This window comes from Argiope bruennichi, chromosome 3 (genome assembly GCF_947563725.1).
Source record: "Argiope bruennichi chromosome 3, qqArgBrue1.1, whole genome shotgun sequence".
Classification (NCBI taxonomy): domain Eukaryota; kingdom Metazoa; phylum Arthropoda; class Arachnida; order Araneae; family Araneidae; genus Argiope; species Argiope bruennichi.
In genome coordinates, this window is record NC_079153.1 from 44,474,592 (window position 1) to 44,495,216 (window position 20,625).

At 30.0% G+C, this 20,625-nt stretch overlaps 1 protein-coding gene across 1 annotated transcript in view; it reads left to right on the forward strand.

Annotated features, from left to right (window-relative positions):
- Window positions 1–20,237, forward strand: part of LOC129963668 (G-protein coupled receptor 52-like) — a 67,348-nt gene extending 47,111 nt beyond the window's left edge. The window contains exons 2-3 of the mRNA XM_056078165.1: window positions 14,814–15,103; window positions 17,526–20,237. Coding sequence (XP_055934140.1) covers window positions 14,828–15,103; window positions 17,526–18,230 — 981 coding nt within the window. The 5' untranslated portion in view covers window positions 14,814–14,827 and the 3' untranslated portion in view covers window positions 18,231–20,237. The remainder of the gene's footprint in view (window positions 1–14,813; window positions 15,104–17,525) is intronic.
- Window positions 20,238–20,625: the final 388 nt, after the last annotated feature.

Sequence of the window (20,625 nt, forward strand, 5' to 3'; positions counted from 1 at the left end):
TTGGAAAAATTCTTGAATAAGCATGTTCATAGCCAGACAAACAGTCACAGTTACAAAAATGTGTTTTTTCTGTTTCAGAGATATCTGAAACATGAGGATACATCAAAATCTCGATTTTGAATCTTTTGATGATTAAAATATTTTTTCTTTGTATATTTTATATATGAGAAACTAAAACTTTCATGAAATACTTTTAGAAGGGTTTAGAAACGATATATTTTACTGTCACCACCATTATTAAAATTATTTCTATCCGGAATGCGTATAAACACACATATCTATCATCCATTGATCCATATTCTTACTTCATTTTTTATTGTTGAAAAATAAAAATAAAAAACTTTTGCATTCTTCATCTTATCTTTAAGCCTATTCTTCCTCGAAACGCTTTAATTTTAAACGCGTTTGATCGATTGATAAAAAATTCCTCCGGGAAAATACTTTTTCCTTGTAGAAGCTTAGCAAAGAAATTCCTGTTTCCCAGAAACGCTAAAACATTATACATCAGACGCCATTTCATTTGTTCTCGAAAGCAAAAACGAACAGAAGGACGAAGAAATAAAAGAAAAAGTTTGTCAAACGAATGGACACATTTAGGGAATGGATAAGTGGAGGGATGACAAGTTGGAACGAGAACTGTCCTGACATCCCCGCTCCTCTAATGCTATTACAGCAAGAACTCCCCCAAGTTTTCCAAGAACTTTCTGCAAACTGTTAGGCCCGAGATGAATTCTAGATTGAATGACAGTTCTGTCTTCTTGACAATGCCGTGTATAAAATCTGTTCAGAGATAGATATCCTAAATGCGGGGAGCTCACTGATTTATGTCAGTGGGTGTTAGGAGATCTGGTGACACGCCGGAAAACTTTTGGAACTGTCAAGTTCATATCTTTTTTTTTTTTCGATATTAATCATGAAACCCTTTTAAATAATTGACTTTTAAGCTTTTCACTTGATTAAAATTTAAAGGAATAAATGTTTATTTTTTGTCTATTTTGGGGTCATTTCAACTTAAAAATAAAGAAGTGTATTCTTATGAGTATAAAGGAGTGAGAGATAGTATGTTTAACCAAAAACTAGTTAATATAACACAAATATAACTTAAATATGCTTCTCAAAAACACTTAAAAAACAATCTGATTTTTGTTTAATTAAAAACTAATTGAAATTTTGGATTTTTTTTTCTTTTTGCTAAAACATTAAAATATAATTCCACTCCAAAGAATTTTATATTGTTTCAACACTAATCATCTTTGATGACCAGTTGGATTGTTAAAGATGTTAGTTATATTTAATTCCATTAGAATAATTTAGATATAACTTTATATCTATCTGCCATACATTGAAGTTGTGTTATTTTGATTTTCTTGCATTTGCTCAATTCATTGTCTATTTCGGAACCTTCCTAATGAACTGAAGAACTTTTCCGCTGAACCCTCAAACTATTATCCACTTAATGATTAAAACTTAATTATCACTTCACCTACCTTTCAGCTTTTTTGGTGCTGTTACTTTTTTATTCGTCTTATAAACTAACTCAAATATTAAACAGAACCCTTTTTGTTAGCTTTCAACAACTCATGAGATTAAATATTTGATGAAACAATGAAAATTATTCAAATTTCAAGGCAATAATGTAATCTGCTGATGGAAATTTGGCAAAAAAATGTTGAAACATTTCCAAAATTTAGGTAAAGTTTGCACAACTTTTAAAAGTATTATCATTATGAAACAACTTTTTAAATTTTGAAACGGTGCTAATTTTATTCGTGTGCAACAATATATAGTTGTAGATAAAGTTCGGAAGTTTCTTAGTTGAAGATAAAGGGTTTGTTTTGTAGTGCCAAACACACACAAAAGCACAAACAGGTGCATGTATACATTCATCTTTATTATTAATAAAGATATAAATTCCAAAGATTATCTTTTAAGTGATATCAATTAATTCGTCATGCAATTTTTTCAAAATTTTGCCTATTTTTTTAAAAATTTTTTGCCTGAATTTTAAGTATTTGATTTTTTCAATGAATTTCAAACCATTTTCATTTTTTTTATCAAATATTTAATCACATGATTTTCGACATCATCTTTTCTTTAAAGAAGAAAGATTTTGTTTATTATCTACATGGTTTATATGAAGAAAAGAAACTGAATTACAATAAGCACGGTTTTTTGTCAAAGGCTAACAATCAAATGCTAACTCAGTGTTTGATGAGGTGAACTGTTCCTATCTCTCTCTGCGAATGGCATCAGCTGATCAGTTGTTACATTGCAGTAGTGTGTATTGTTTGGAATTTAAAATTCCAAATAAGAATCTTTCCCCTGTTGAAGTATTTGTTACAATAATAGTTTAGGATAGTGTAACAATTTATATACTTAAAGAAAATTTAATACTTTTAAAATATCCTCTCATTACTATTAGATTGCATGTAATACATCTCTGCAATAAATTTTTCTGGCCCCTGTTATTGGATCTGTCAGGTCATTGTGAGCTTTTTAATTTCTTTTATACAAATTTTAGACAAAGTATTGTAACCGTCAAAAAATTTTCAACTCGAAGCTTTGACGAATCTCCACATTTCAGACTTTCCTGCTCTTCATTGTTTGAACGCTTGATTGTGAACTCAATAACTACAAAATGTAAAGAACTAGATAGATAAAATTTGGTACAAAAATTTATTTTCTAAAATGTAATTTCTTATCAAATTTTGAATCAAGTCCAACAAATGGTTGACTATCTGTCAATCTGTATTTTCGCATGCTAATAAATGAAATAATTTGTAAGTTTAGTTATATTAACGTACCGTTTAAAAGCAACACTAGGGCTATTTAGGGACGAACCTCGTAATTTTGAACAGAGAACACCAGCGGGAAGACGTTTGGCCCGGACGGATTTAACGCGCACCACACCCGCATATACGACGATTCTTCGGTGGAATCGAGTCACGAACCTAAAACATTCCGGTTTTGTAGCCGAGACCTTACCATCAGACCATCGTGGCCCATAAAATAGCTCGTAAATACCATCACTTAAATCAATGAAATTCGATATCTTGTGATTATAATTGCTGCAAGATAAAATAGTTATCTGTGCACGCATAGTAGAATAGTTACTTATAATAGTTATCTATCTATCTATCCATCTATATATAAACACACACACACACACACACACACACACACACACACACACACACATTTTTAGAAAATTTGCATCTTTCTAAGGCAAAGATAACTCAAAAATGCTTTGAGGTAGACAGTTGAAATTTGGTATACTGTCATTTCACCGAAACTATTAAATTTTGTGTAAAATCTGTTAAGACTCAGTCCATTTGTATGGCTGTTCGAATATAAGTTGTCACGATAATTACAGAACGAAGAGAGCTAGGTAGATAAAATTCGGTACGTAGAATTAACATCCAAGTCTAGGCACTTATTGCATTTTGAGTCAAATCGAACAAAAGGGTTCATTGTCTGTCGGTCTGTATTTTTAGAAAAATGTAAACGCGATAATTCAAAAACGTAATTATTACATCAAATTTGGGATGAGATTTTATGACTACAAATACAGTTTTGGGTCAAATATTGTTTTAATCAAGTGAGAAAAAGGTACTGTGGTGAATAGCACATAATCCAGTTAACAACTACGCTACACGAGCGTACGCTTTTGTATCATGGTTTGGTTACTGGACTGCTAACCACAAGGTCCCAGGTTCTATCCTTCTCGCATTCATATCGCTAAAGTACCTAAAACACAAATTCAACTTTTAGGCTCTATTAACTGCACGCCAAAGTATAATCGCGAAATAACTCGCCAAGAATGCCACGACAGATTCAGTAAAAATGCTAAATAGCTGCCAAAATTTAATATTTCGTAACTATTGTACGCCAAGGCCATGTAAGGCTTTCTCTGGCATAACAAATTTATTAAATAGTATTCGAGAAAGATTTGGGGGGACCATTCCGCTGGTTTTAAAGGTGGAGAGAGATAAGATCTTTATTGGTGAGTAAGCGAGAAAGTTTTTGAAAGACCACTCTCGCTGGTTTGACTGCTCTCAAAGGACAATCAGAAGACAACTTATAACCTTCTACCTTCAACTTATATTCATGCCTTAATCCATTAGATTATTCCTAGCCTTGAAATAAAATGATAAGAAAAGCAGCTTTAAATAGAATGGCCTTTTCTTCCCCAAAGTATTGTAAATTCTAGATCAAGAGAATCTTCACAGAATGTGTTAAACTACTCACCTCCAACGGATCGCACCATCCCCACTATATTCTTTTTCCATTCACTTCTTTGCAAGTGAATGATTTTGCTACCGAGTCATATAAATAAATAATATAAAAAAAAACCCAGGGGCTGGATGATATAAAATTCGATATACGTGTGCTGAAATGATAGGGAGGCATTATTACGGCTCTATTTCTAACCGAAGAAAATATTCCCTCGGACAGCGTAAAATGAAAGAGATCAGGAATCGGGAGAAATGGTCCTGAATCACGTGACTGTTCGTGAGAGGAAGCAATAAAATTCGCATCAAAACTCCCACTTCAGACCGAATAAAAGAAGGAGAGAATTCTCTCTTCCCTCTTTTCATTTCTCTTCGTTTTCTTGTATTTCGTCGCTCCTCTTTTAAGAGGAGACAAACAGGATTGATGTATCTACCGCCTTCAGTTCTGCTAAATCTCGCTAACAAAAATGCTTCCACTTAATTCTGTTAAGAAAAATAATAATTCAGAAACGAATGCATGATATGAAGTAGAAGATTTATATACTGGTATTCATTATATTTATGTCTATCTGATTTATGTTTTACAAATTTAAGAGCATATCTTTAAATTGATAGTAATCAATAATCGATTTTTATATAGAGTTATTCAAAACAATCACAACGATTTCAAATTGATATAACTGTGTATATAGTGATAGGAAGAAAAATACGATATTGTAATTTGAAAAAAAAAATACTGCTACGAATCTATAATATCATTTGCTAACTATGTTAGTTTCATGAAAGGTATAAGAGATTTACAGAAATTGTTAACGAATGTGAAGTCAATATCATTCGGTATTAGTGAGCATTTGGCGATGTGGCAACTTTATTTATCTAGATGATAAATAAAGGTTCTGGAAACTGCAAAAATCATGGCTTAAGTATCTTAGAAATCGAGTTCTAGACATTTCCTCGGATAATTCCATGCAAAGTCTAGTTCTGTTAAATATATATTTGAGCTATATATATATTCGAGGTATTCAAACTTGTTAAATCTGTCTCTTTCTGGAGTCTTGTTCGTAATGTGACCTAGTAGGTGTTGAATAGGTTTGATGGTGTTGTTACCGTTATTTTATTAATAATTTGCTATCTGCTTGCATTATTAGCTTCAAAAAGGACTGTTCTTTGCACACATCTTGATTTTTTGTTACCTGTATTTTGTTTTTCCGGATTATTCGATGATTAAAGCGTCGCTCATTATTAAACAACTTGGATAGCATTCATTTTACACGTACCGGCCGAATAATCTACATTACAAATGAGACGGAAATTGAAAAGTTTATATAGATTTTATGGTATCTCTGTGATTTACTGGCTCAAGAACCATTCATTGACCTTACTATACCATATAATAAGTTTCACATTGTCTAAAAGAATATTGTTTTTATCTAGACGACTTTTAGAAATTTTAGAAAATTGATGAAACTAATCAAATAGTAATCAGTTTTCATAAATTATTTCAAATGATATCCAAAATAAAATATAGAAGAAAGTGGGGAAAAAATTTAAATCATAGAATAAAATTCATTGGATTTTCTTCATAGAATAAAATTCAATGGATTCAAAAGTAGAAAATAATTGTGTTCTTTGTTACTACTTAACTGTCGAGTGACCAAATGTTATTTCAAAGTAATATAAGCGTTGATGATTTTTTTTAAATAATACATTTATCTGAATGTAGAAAATAAATAGGTGATTATCGGGACATACATGGTCCTGATCGCATAATGGCAAATTCCCATTCGTAAATTTATTTAGCCAATAAACAAAGGATATCGATTTCTCAACGAAGGCTAATGTTCTTTAATAAATTGCTAATAAATTATTCACCTGTTCATTACTTCATTGGATTTGAAAGCTTGAGTTAAGACTTCTGTATAGGTACGTAATAGTTACTTTATATAGCTTTTCTTGGTAACATAGGTCACATGCATGCGATAGTCCAGATACTATAAATCATATTCATAGCCATTCATATGCATTCGATAGATAGATTATGTTCCACATATAGTTATCTAATTCTTATGGAAGATGTCTCTTCATAAGGATGTCTCTGGCTTTGTCTTAACGCTCATTTTTCTTGCAACATTGAAGAAATTAACGATTCGCCTCTTATAGAATGTTTCCTATGGGCAATCAACTAGATTTATATTTGGATGCCGCCCGTGCAAAGATATGATGAATCTTGTCCGCAACCACTGATGAATTTTGATAGCCCTATGAATTTTTTTGCACGCAGCTATCGAGATTTTGTGAAATATTTCCTGAATTATATGCCGCCTGAATATATATATAATATTTTCTTCTAAATTTTGTGAAATATTTCTTGTGGAAATTCTTGATTTTCACAAAAACCGCATATGGTAATTTCTTCACATTTTATTATTTTTTCCAATAAATAATCATAATTATTTTTTATAGTTTTCAGTTTTGGGTAAACTTTTATTAGTATGCTGAAATTAAAGAAATATTTTGAATAAAAAAATCTAGTAGTTAAAGGGAGACTTACATAAATATTTTAAGTAGCGTATTGGAAATTTATATCGTTTTCATATTATATTTAAATTTTTAATATTTATATCTTGTCCCGGTTTTTTATTTAAATAAATTTATAATTTTAGCACAAATAAAATAGTAGACAAAAACTAAAAAACTATGTTTTTAATCTAGTGATAAAAAGGAGACTCATATAAATATTTTAAATAGGGTACTGCGAATTTTAATCGCATTTTTAATATATTTAACTTTTTAATATTTATATCTTGACTGGATTTTTTTAATTTAAATTAACTCATATTTTTAATACAAAATTTTTAAATATAATTTTTTATTATTTTATAATTTTTTTAATCTTTAATATATTTAGTGATTCACTATTATAATTATTATGGAATCTTGTAGAAAATTCTTATCAAGTTCAGTTTCAGATAATGACACCCATATAAAATCAAAATTGGATTAAAATTAAACGATTAATTATTTAAAATAATTAAAAGTATTAAAAATATTTTCATTGGAAAATATACAGAATATCATAATACATCGAGAAATTAGTGAAAATTTGATTACAGAATTCTTTTTAATAAATAGGAAAGTTGATTTAAATAAAAGTATATAAGAATTTAAAAAAATTTTTAGTAATGCAATTAAAATACATTTGCATAAAATAACTTTAATTCTAGAAATTAATTCTCACTTCCAATAATGAAGCTGGTAAAGAAACAGAAAAAGGCAGTATATGCATTGACTAAGTTTCAACTAGTAATCTACGAATGGCATATCGATGAGTTTATCATCTTAGAAAAGAATAACTACTTTTAATTAGCAACATTAATTTTAGGAACATTAAAGCATGAATGTTAGCAATATTATTTTCATCATTAACAAATTTAAACTCTTGTCTTATTCTTAGCAGATTTATTCATTTGTAATACTTCATATTCTATTATACTGATAAATGAAATCTTGAATGATTTAACATACATTTTAAGAAGTAATTTTTCTGTTGAATAAAATAATTACAACAAGATTTTTTTAAAAAAAATCTAAACAGTATAAAAACATAAAACAAAGAAGTTTAAATAAATTAATAATGATATATAAGTAATTTTTAGAAAACTGAAAAATATTCGGGCCCCTAATTCGACAATAGCAGCATATTATATTCTGGGCTTATTTCGAACATCTGTGTTTCTAAAATTTGCTCTTAATTATGTGACAAAAAGATACGTAATGGAAAAGAAACAGTGTTTAAAATTGTAGCAATGAGCTTAAGTATAAACCCGATACTTAAAAATCTTTCAGTTCTGTTGTTAAATATTTTTCGAAATATTTTTAAAAAATTAATAAAAATAGAGAAGAAGTACATGGAATTAAAATTCGTATTTTTAAAAAAATGTAAGAATAATTTTCACATAATAATATTCTCCGAAATTACTGAGGAAAAATACTAAAATTTTGAATAATTCATTTTAGAAAATTTAATTTAAAATTTTAAAATATATTTCTTTGCAATCATCAACTACCCTAGAAGCAACTACGTGCTAAATTTGGTAGCTCTAAGGCCATGATCAGGCTTGTTTCGTATTATGCATGTCATATGAAGCAATTTACAGATAATTTGTCAATCTTTAAATATTATCAAGTTAAAAAAAACTTAACTTCTTTATTTAAAAAGAGAAAAAAAATAACAAAACTTTAATATAATCGATTTTTAACTATTACGTAATTTTACATTCTTAAACTCGAAAACGATATACGTCACAAGTAGTTAGTTCACTAACCATGCAACTCTTCCGAGCGCTAACGTGAAATGTGGATGCTATAACGGTGACCGCAACTTCCAAGGAATCAAATTCCCTGTTCCTTTAACTTATTCGAATTTCTCTAGCGTGAAATGGAAAATGTTCCAGACATAACTTTTCATAGCTTACGGCGTCGTGGACCATGCATCTAACTCTACTACTTTTCATAATTAAAAAGAGAGGAAGAACGACTTCTTCTCCCCCCCCCCCTATCTTCGGTTCTGTGAAATGTCAGGATGTGACAAAGAAATAAATTGAGATCGTTGTTTGAAGAGAGTTTAAAAAGTTTCTTTTGTGAATTAAACTGAGAAAAGTATGGAACGATTTGTAATTGTGTGAATTAAGCCAGCCATTTTTTTCAGTTGGAAAGTTACTTAATTCATTAAACTTTACAAATGATTTTTTTAAATTTTCTGACGAAAAAAGCACTTCATCACTTGTGACTATTCAGATTGAGCATGACTTTATTTTCAATACCTATTAGCCCTTTCCGGCAATCAATTATTTTGAACTCCATATTAATAATATGAATTTAGATCAACATTAATAGAGTTCATCTTATCACAGCAAATTAAAGTACAATTTAAAAATATACTTAGCTTAGAGTACTTAATTATACTTAATTTAAACGGTTGTTGAGTATGCAAATTATCGGAATTATTTGCTGAATTCAATTGGAAAAGTTGATCCAACTATTGAAGTTGAAAATGATGTGCCAAGGTTTTATTTTGTGTATTCTCAAAAGTGGAGGACAGAGATGTACGTGATCATTGATGATGTTTATAGACGTCATGACCTTTCAGATGAGGTAAGAATTGGCGAAATAGGTGCAGTAGTTGAGGCAGAAGAATATGTTTTCCCTTCCTTAGAAGAATATGTTAGGGAATGTCATGTTTTTCCTTATGGAATGTTTTTAAGATATTTTTCGAAAAGATCGACAATAGGCCGGAAGGGCATATATCTAGAGTTCATAAATTTTTATATAAAATAAAAAAATAATGAAGTCAGATTAACGTTTAGGACTGTGGGAGAGGTTTACCTTTTGGATTCACCAATTATTTTGAATGTATAGATATTTTATGTATCTAAATTTCCCTCTAATAAAAGAAATTAGTTCCATGGAAGTAATATAATAATATAGTAATATTTATTTTTACGGCCCTGAAGTATATTTCCCGATTTTTAGGTTACTCTAAAAACTCCAAATGTGGTAATTTTCAGTTTATGTTAAATTCCATTATACTTCACCAAGATAGCTGCATTTCCTAGCTTACTTGGCGAATTTCAACTTACGCCAAGATTGTCAATGTTGAATTGACCTTCGCCAATCACCAAGTTTGCGAACTTTTTTGTATTTTGTTGACAACTTATTGCCAACAAAATTCAGTAAAGGAAAAATATATGCAAATACCATATGCCTTGTAGTCAAATAGCTGTGCTCTTTCCCTTTTAAACTGGTCACATCTTTAGCATCTAATCTTTAAGGTTAATTTCATCTAGAAGTCAATAAAACTATTCTCCTCTCGCCGTTGATGTATATTTATATCATATGGAGCGTTTTAAGTTTAGAAAGATATGAAAGAAAAACGAGTGTGCATCTTGGGCATCTATCTCCCTTTCGAATGACTGAGGTCAAATTTTGTGATAAATATAGATCTGAATTCATCTAATATTTACCAGTGTGATTTTTTCCACTTTGAAAGCTATGGAAGTAAGATTCTGTATATTATATGGTATGTATTTCCAGAATACAGAAATGAAGTTCTAGCACTGCGAGAAACAACTCGCAATTTGAAGATGAAGAATTCGAACATTTACATTGTTAACAGCACTGTTATGAGAGACTTGATTCCATTAAGAAAGTTCATGCATACAATAAAACAGATTTAAGATTACTTTTTTGTGAGTATCATCAGCATCAGATTATGTATAAGAAATTTCGGTGAAATTAAATTCAGAAAATATTTTCTACTGATGAATTGGCAACTAAAGATCATTCGCTTTATTTAAATGTGATATAAAACAAAACCATGTCAAAACAGCAATAAAGAAATAGAACTAAATAATATTCCCAGCAAATCGAAACAGGCATACAAAATAATACAAACAGGCAAAATAATAAACTATTTCTGAAATAAAAAAAAAATTATAAAGGGGACTATTGTTATCAATATTTTTTATCAGGGGAAAGAAAGTTGGAGCTTTCTAGAAAGAGGAGATAAAATAACACCACTGTTGTGGTATGGAAATTTGACAGATTCGATGTCAGAAAATACTGATTTCGTCCTCTTCTTCTGAAGACTGTTCAAAATTACAAATTCTGTCATTAAAAAAACTCTAGTACAGGTCTGAAATGGAATGTGATTTTAGAATTTTAAATCATTACGTAGAATCTTAGGAAATGTACTTGGATCTATCTTTTTCTTTCCATGACGTCTATAAAATGGTATCTCTGAAAAAATTTTTAATAGAGTAAATTTTTCATTTTTTGACAAGCCTCATTATATCAGATTTTTCTGCATGTTGAAGAACAAAATCCCTTACAAGAACATTTTTAGCACAGTTAAAATACTAAATAGTTTTCGATTAATCGTTGCTTCTCATCCGATAATACATCTCAAATTTAAATACCAAAGAAAATTATCCTTGAAATCCCTAGTCATGTTTTTAAAAATTTCTAAGTAATGCAAATTTTTCATGCTAATATTAGCCTCAATATATCACATTTTTTTTTTTCAAGTAGAAAGACAAAATTCCTAATAAGTACATTCTTAACATACTTGGAAAATTCTAATACTTTTCGATCCATTATTGTTTCTCATCTTATAATTCATCCTAAGCTTGAAATACTAAAAAAGAAAAAAGAAAAGAAAAAAAACTGTGTAATACATTATATCAAAATGGAAAAGAATGGACTTTACCGTGACACTGAAAGCTTTTTTTTTGTGTTTGGTAATTCAAATTCCCAACTAGAAATGACAAAACAAGCAAAAAATATTCGCCCTTGATATTGCTGAAAACCTCCACAACATCCATCATCCTCATCCTTGAATAGGCCCATGCACGGACATCTTTCGAATGTTGAGGAGGAAAAAGGAGAATCCCTTGACAAGAAATCTGTTCTACCAAGTAACCATCGTGGACTCAAGGAGGCGTGTTTCGATCTTCAATTCTCTGTCCCCCGCCATTCATCAATGTCGCGTTATTTCTTACAATTCTTTCTCGCCTGACGATTGTTTCCTTTTTCCATTTTTGGGCGAATGACACTGAATGATAGTTATTTCGTTATTTATACGCTTAAGGGCATATGAAGCGTACATGGCGAAAATGTTTTTAAGAATTTTCATCTTTGGTGATATGATAAAAGAAACTTAATTCATGGTCAAAAATTGAACAGGTAAAGAACCTGTTCATGTACACGTGATGCCCTAAAAATCACCCTTAACAATCAATACTCCATTTGTTAATTTCAAGAGTTAAATAAAAAATTAAAAAATAAATAAAAAACTTTTTTTTTCGCAAATAAATAATAATTTTTTGTGTTAATATATGCAATAATTATTTTTTTTTTCATATTTTCTTTTGGATTATGAACAAAATTTTTTCATTAGAGCTTTAACTAATTATATATTATTCTTTCTTCATTTGCTGTTTCAGCATTATTATTATTATTATTATTATTATTTTGCAAATAAATAATTTTCTGTGTTAATAAAGGAAATAATAATTTTTTATTCATATTTCCTTTTGAATTATGAACAGAATTCTTTCATTAGAGCTTAACTAATTTATTCATGATTCTTCAGTGTTTCTTTGTTTAACTTATAACTAATTTATTTTATAATCATTTAATAATTTATTAATTAACTTAATTTAATTTATTATTTTATTAATTAATAAATTTGAATCTATTACTTTATTATTTACTAATTTATTCATTTATTATTTTATTCTAATTACTTTCTTGTTTAATAATTGAATTTATTTATTATGTTCAATAATTATTATTTAAATCTATAATCATAATTTAATTAATTTGCCTTATAATCATTTGCGTTCGTTATTTTTAATAGTGATCTAGTCTAAATTGCATTTATGTTTTTTTTTTCAGTTTATTATATATTTACATAAATTTACTTAAGAGGTTTATTGGATTACTTTTTATTTTTTTACTAACCATCTTCAGTGACCATTTTGTTCAGTAATAATATTTATTGTGTTTAATTTCAATTGATTCCCGCTATTTCTTCAAGAAACTTCTTTAAGTATCAATTTGTGAGAGACATTAAAATTGTATTCTTTAAATAGCCTTTCATCTGTGTTTATTGTGTTTATGAATCTCCCTAATACAGTCGAGCTAAAGACACTACAGTGCCATTAAATATTTCACTAAATAATATGTTTCAAACTAGACATTGTCTTTTGCGGCATTGCAATATCACTTTCTGATTCCTGATGTGAACTGCACAAATAATATGTAAAATCTTTTCTTTGTCAAGCAGGAAATCGCATTTCTTCTATATATCAAACAACATTACTTTTCCTTGTATTCTTTAGTGTAATCGGAAATGGTGTTTAACATCACAGAGGATCAATTCCATGTGATTTTTGGCTAGGACAGTGATAATTTCTGATAATAGAACTTTAAATACTTGTCTGAAAATTCTGTTACTAAATGCAGTCGAACTAATTAAAGATTGCAAGCCAATATTCTTACCAATATATTATTCTGCATAAGACATTGCTCCGACAATTTCAGAAGGCGATGAAAGATTCATCATATGGTTTCAACGATCAGCTCACCTCCAGACAAATTATAACGTGGTAAGAAGATTCACAATATTAATTTTCAATTTAAGATTCACACTTTTTTCAAAATATTAAACAATATTACTGCTGATTGTATTCTTTAATGTATTCCAGAATGGCGTTTGACATTAGAGAAGCTTGTTTCTGTATGTCCTTTGGTTGGGACGATATTAATTTCTGATTACAGAAATTTAAAAACTCGTCTAATATGCAGTCTGAATGCAGTCGTGAAGTAAGAAGATTCACACTAGACAGGCAAAGAAGCACACTTTCTTCAAAATATTCAACAACATTACTTTTGTTTGTATTCTTGAATGTAATCTGGCGTTTGATATATAGAAGTTTGGAGCCGTGTGGCCTTTGGCTGGAACGGTGTTAAATCCTTGAATGACAACTGTGTTTCTGAACGCTGTCGAACCAATGAATGTTCATAAGCTAATATTCTTACCAATGTATTATTCTGCGTAAGGTATTGCTCCGAAAATTATCAAAAGTGATGAAAGATTTCATCATCATACGATTTAAATAATCAATTCTGCTCCAGACCATTTCTAATTATGTGGTAAGAAGATTCATAACATTTATTGTCGGGCAAAGAACCACACTTTTTCAATATACTAAACAACATTTCCTTTGCTTGTATTTTTTAACGTATTCTGGAATTATGATGTTTAACGTTATAGTATTTCCGCATGGGTTTTGGCCGGGACGGTGTTAGTTTCTGAATACAGAAGTTTAAATCCTTGCCTGATAACTGTGTTTCTGAATTCAGTCGAACCATTGAATGTTTGTAAGTTAATATTCTTATCAATTAATTATTCTGCGTAAGACATTGTATCGACTATTACAAAAAGCGAGGCAAATTTCCATCATCATATGGTCTCAATGATCAACTCTACACCAGAAAAATTCTAATTGCGTAGTAAGAAGATTCACAGCATTGATTGACAGACAAAGAACCACACTTTTTTTTCAAAATATTAAACAACATTACTATTTCTTGCATCTTATAAAGCAATTAAACGTACTCCTGAATGCAGGTGAACCAGTGTATCTTTGTAAGTCACTATTCCAACTAGTGCATTACTTTATAAAAGACATCACTTTATATCATCATTCATCAGGGAATAACCGATGGTGTTTAATATTACAAAAATTTAGTTCCTTGACTGGCAATTGCCCTCCTGAATGCTGGTGAACCAATGAAACATTTGCCAGTCACTATTCCAATATGTTATTTTATAAAATACATCGCTTTTTATATTCACTCTCTTTCTTTGTTAAAGTATACTTGCTTTTTCTCCCTCTTTAATTTAAAGTACCATATTGACAACAATTTTGCATCATCTAATTTCTTTTTCATTCTTTCTACATTGCCTTTAGTAGCAATTTTAAGTACTAATCATTTCCTTCCGGTTCCTTCCAGGTGAGTGCCTCATAATGTTGGGCCGCTCCTCCGACTTGTTTCTGTCTGAAACCAACGCCTACGATCTCGAGGCGGAGGCAAGTCTCGAGCAAATGGTCGAGGCGGTGGTCATTCTTGTCATCTGCGTCTCCATCGTGATCACCAACGTGCTCATCATCTGGGCAGTGTCCACCTCGCCCAACCCGAAGGAGGCCATCGACCTGTACGTGCTCTCGGTGGCCGTGGCGGACCTGATGTGCGGAGTACTCATTGTCCCGCTCTCTATCTACCCCGCTTTCGTGCAAGAATGGGTCAGTATCTGCCTTCCATTAAGGGGCATTCTTTGTTGTGAATGAGAAAGCCTTATTATCTACTGAGTTTTCTAAATGCGGGTGTGGGTTCAGTTAAAGCTATCTTAAAATTGCAGGTTAATGACCTAGTGCAGTAAACTGATTGGTAGGAGATTTGACTTATTTGATAATTGCACATAAATTATTTTGTATGAAATTTATCGCATAAATATCGTTGTAGAGAAAATTTAATCTTATCAGTTTCTATTTAGATGCTATTCTTAATTTTGTATCGGAGCATTTTTTAAATTTCTTGAAACATTTCTGGATCTTTTTATGGTAACCTATTAAAATACTGTAGATATTGTAAAAATACAGGTAAATTTATTTTTATGTCCGATTTGTATCATGAGAATTCTTAAAATATTATTTAAATTAATTGCATTTTGTTAAATTTAATTATCATCATTTATGTAATTTACCATTCTGCGTGACAATAAAAGGAATTAAATTCAATACATTGTTGGGATGGTGCTCTTAGCGTTCAGTAAAACGTTCTTACTTATTTGAAGTTCTCCTTTATCTAAGAGTCAAAGAAGACGTGATTTCTTTTGATATGACTACGTTTTTCGCGAATCTTTTGAAAAATATTACATAATGTCTACATTTTTGCATAATATATTTCCAATGAAACTCTTATGAAACAAATACATATCAATTGAAGCCAAAAAAACGTTTTGAAAATTGGAAGAAATATAGCAGTTTAGCTAAAAAGAAATATACAGCAAAAACTTTCTAGTTTAAAATTTAACAAATGATTTGGTCAAAGAAATTCATAATTTAAGAAATATATTACCTAATTCCTCAACAAAGAAATAAAATCGGTTTTTATCCATTCTTTGAATACTGGAGTTCAATTTACAAATAACAGGAAATTATAAATTGTTCATTATGAAACATTATAACTATTTAACAATTTTTTAAAAAGAACATATTGTTTACTGCATAATTCAAAAAATACTAAGCAAGCATTTCGCTACATTTATGAATTATTAAAACAAATTTTAAAGCACAACCAGAAAATGGATTAAAGACAGATTTATTATAATCCTCGTTGCTTTAATTTTCATACGAAGATTTAATTTGTTCTATATAATTTCCCTTTTCAATTAATCTTTCAAAAGAATAGAGCTCTTTATCTCCTTTTATACTATAGGGCATTTTAAATTTTGCATTTAATATCTTATATATTTAGAAATAATTAACTCAATGTTTTCACCACTGCTCAACATTTCTGGAATTCTCACTAAATATAACATATTTTAAACATAAAGAAGCATCTTTTAATGAAGAAGATATTACTTACAATATGTTGTTTTCATTCATCTGACTGAAAAAACAATGTCGCTTTTAAGCATAATCAAGATAGAATATTGGTTATCAAATTTCCTATTTTATATCATGGGATTTATTATTCAACAGCCTCCAGTCAATCAATTACAAAATTCTATTAACCATGAAATAATGCCCACTATAAAAACCAGATATATTTGCTGTTACCATTTTGAAACCAGCACCATAACAATACATTCAAAATTCTTATTTATTCACATTTACTTTCATATAATTTTGTAAAATATTTATTTAAAATTAGAAATTCCCGATATGAAAGCAAGCAATAATTTATGAATGATAAGTAATGCATAGTTTATAATCCCTTAACAATGTTCGAACTTTCTGAAACAATTGACAAAAATTCGAACATGGTGGTAATTAATCTTGTAACGAGATGGGCCGAAGATAATAAAATACCGCAATGAAAAGGTTAAATTGATGATGTAATGTGCGTGTTAATGAATAAAAAGAAGAAAATTACAGATAAAAATGGAACGAACTTGTATGAAAAGAATACATATTCCCATTAATTACAGCATAATTATTTTCTCTAATGGTAAAAATATTTTCAAATTTTTCCGTAAATTATTTTGAGTAATATCAAACAATGACAGAAAATATTGTCTTCGATCAGTTATTAAGACGCTACAAAGCTAATTCCAACTATACAATCAGTCTGTTATCTTTGTATAAAATATGCCCACCGATATTTTAAAAAGAAATTCTGTAACTCATATATAATCAATAGATTTCTACTTACAAGTATCTTACATTTTCATTTGAGAAATAATTTTAAAATTTGGAGCTTAACCTTTCATTAGAAAACATTTAAGGATCGATATAAAATAATAAGTACAAAAATCAAGATAATACATAACTTTTTGTTTTATAAAGATTGAATTAAATAGATCCCTAAAAATTATTTACTCTCAGAATTGAAAAGACCAATAAATCAGACTGCATTTTTGTTTAATAATGTACATTATTATTGGTTTGAATATCACTTTCTTTCAACAGAAGCATAATTTATATGTTTTTCTTTCTGCAGGTTTACGGAGACTTGGCATGCCGGTTAACAGGGTTCTTGGGTCTGACCCTATGGTCGGTCTGCCTGTACACTTTCATGTGGATATCCGTTGATAGATACCTGGCAATACGAAAGCCACTACGCTATGATGTCATACAGACACGCACCAGATGCCAGTGTTGGATGGTATTTACTTGGCTAACCTCCCTGTTCCTCTGCAGCCCACCCTTACTAGGGTTCTCCAAGGGGCGCTTCTACGGCGATGGCTACATCTGCATGCTGGATCTCGGAAACATGATACCTTACAGTATCACCTTAGCTGTACTCGTGCTTGCGCCAAGTATACTGACTATCGGTTACACCTACTTTTATATTCTAAGCACCATGTACAAGCTGAGGAAATGCCTGACGAAGGAGGAACGCGAATATGCGACAGCCGTCAGCGAGAACCTGTCCAACCCTGATCACTTGATGTCCTTCGTCCTGATCTTACTTTTCTGGATTACGTGGATGCCGTGGTTCTGCTTTCGAATCTATGAACAAGTTTCACAGACCACGGAGGAATACCACGCCTTGCACTTCTGGCTTCTGTGGCTGGGTATAACGGACTGCATATGGAAATTTTTCGTTTATCTTACCATGAGTCCTAAATTCCGACTCAGTCTGAAGAGACTGTGTTTTTCCATGTGTTGTCGTGCTCCTACCAGGCAGCCCCTTATCGTTTAATACATTTTATTGTTGTTGTTCCCTGTGGCATGCAACCTGTATTGAATATTGGGTCGGCCAAGCTGCTGAAGCACGTTGTCCCGAGAGACATCTCGGAGTACATGAGGTTTTTAGACCTGACAGAAGTGGTGCTTTTTCCCCCGGTTAGTAGTTTCTATGTTTGTTAGGTTGTGTCAAAGTTGGAAGGTGTTAGATTAGATTAATACGCAAAGCTATTCCGACCCAAAATATTCATAAAAATATACCGAGTATTACTTTTTGCGTTCTTGAAAAATGGAAATTTCAGTTTTTGAAAAAGTTTTCTTCTAATCATAAACATCAGCAAAGGAGGAAATAATCTCAATATCTAATTTTGGATAATTTATGCCATAAAAATGAAATCAATCGTATTCATCCTTCTGCAAATAAACTGTTTAGAAAAAAGATTTTATTCGTTAAAAAAATATGTCGTTAAACAGTTGCAATACGAATACATGCATCAATACTTTAATGAAAACTTGAGTAAGTTAATAATAATTTCCTCAACATTACTCCTTTTTGAAAGTGTTAGAGAATTTTTATAAGCACAAAAAGAGATCAAATTTCCTTCATTAAAATGTCAGTTTAATTATTTCATGTTTGGTATAATTCCATGTGGAGAAATTATGGATGAGAGCTCTATAATTTTTTTTTACATAATTTCTTCTGAATTAAAATAAATTCTCCATAAACTATTTTCCACAGTGAGTTTTTATATTTGATTTCTTTATTATAAACAAAATATTCTACTGATTATTCACAAAGAATTAAATATTTTTTTCCGTAGTTCAATATAATGCTTCCTAGGATACAGAAAGCTACCTGTTGAATTGTAGATGTTATGGTCAATGTGGATAAGCGGTTATTTTTAATACTCATCGGTCATTAATAATAACCAAACCGGTTAATATTAATAATGACCGGTATTAATAATAAACGATATTCACATTGATCGTATCATAGACACTAGATCGCACACGTGCAGTGTTTAATCATCTTCGAGTTATGGTCCATAGATAGAAAAATCAGGAGGATGAAGTTTTTCTTCATTCAGGAGTTGGAGTGACCATGACTTTTCATTGCCATTCTATGATTAATTTGCCCAAGTGTGGGACATTAAAAGAGTATGCAAACAAAGAATAATATAAAGAAAGCATTGGATGTACTATTCCATTAGATATTTTGAGGTATCAAATATAATTTTGCCTGAAAACTAACATTTTACTTTGGATTGCATTAACTTTGTAACATTTTCATCTATTCATCATTTTAGAAATCAAAATATTTTGGTAGAAAATTGCAGAGTAAAAGTTGATTTGATTTGCAGAAGGATTTATATGTTTTAATATTGCATTTGGTAAAATAATACATTTAAAATTTAAAAGTTAATTACTGAGGCCAAATCTTAATCTTGCACAACTGTTGTGTGTTTAAAGATATTCTAAAATTATTGATCTTTACTAAGAAGTTAATAATGATAATGATGTAGAACATACAGGCTTCATTTTACAAGGAATGTGCAAAAAAGTAATACTCGTTGATGCCCTCATTTAATGGACATATTGTGTTGCCTGGATTGATGTTGTATTGTGATGTGTCAATAGCCTTAGTCATTGCAAAGTATTCAACGACAATTCCAGTTTTATACATTCGCATATATAGTTCTTATATTTCTTATTCGTTTTTGACTGGACATTGTAATTTTGATAAAGTCATATATTGTTTTTCGGCTAGGAAAAAAAAAGGAAATTTTTTAACCTAACATAGGATAAATATTTAAAGTATTCTGTGAGCAAAATTTTGAATTTCAGCTCTTTTCATTACTGTTCGGAGATAAAGGTCTTCCAAGTCGAAATTAGAACACTTTTTCAGACTTAAGCAGTTTTTACTATGGCTTAAATGGAGAAGAATTAGTTATGTTGTTATACATTGTTAGACCATGTCATAATTTGATGTTCATGTTAAAATACAGGATAATTCAAAATGAATATAGCGATTACAAATGGCTATAACTATTTAATGAAAAAAAAGAATTTATTAAGATTAATACATAATGTAGACAGAACTTCAAAATTTAGTATGCATACGTCATAGATGTTCTATGTGATCAAGGGAGGTCACATAGAACATCAATGACGTATGTATACAAAATTTTGAAGTTCTGTCTACATTGTGTGTTAATCTTATCAATAAATTCTCTTTTCATTAAATAGTTATAGCCGTTTGTAATCGCTATATTCATTTTGAATTACCCTGTACACGGAGCTCTAAGATAGTACCAAAGTACAATAGTCTTTGAGATTGTAATTGAAATCATTTTTATTTGAGTTTTACATTCAGTTTTATTTTATTTGTAAATTAAAAGATATATTGTGAT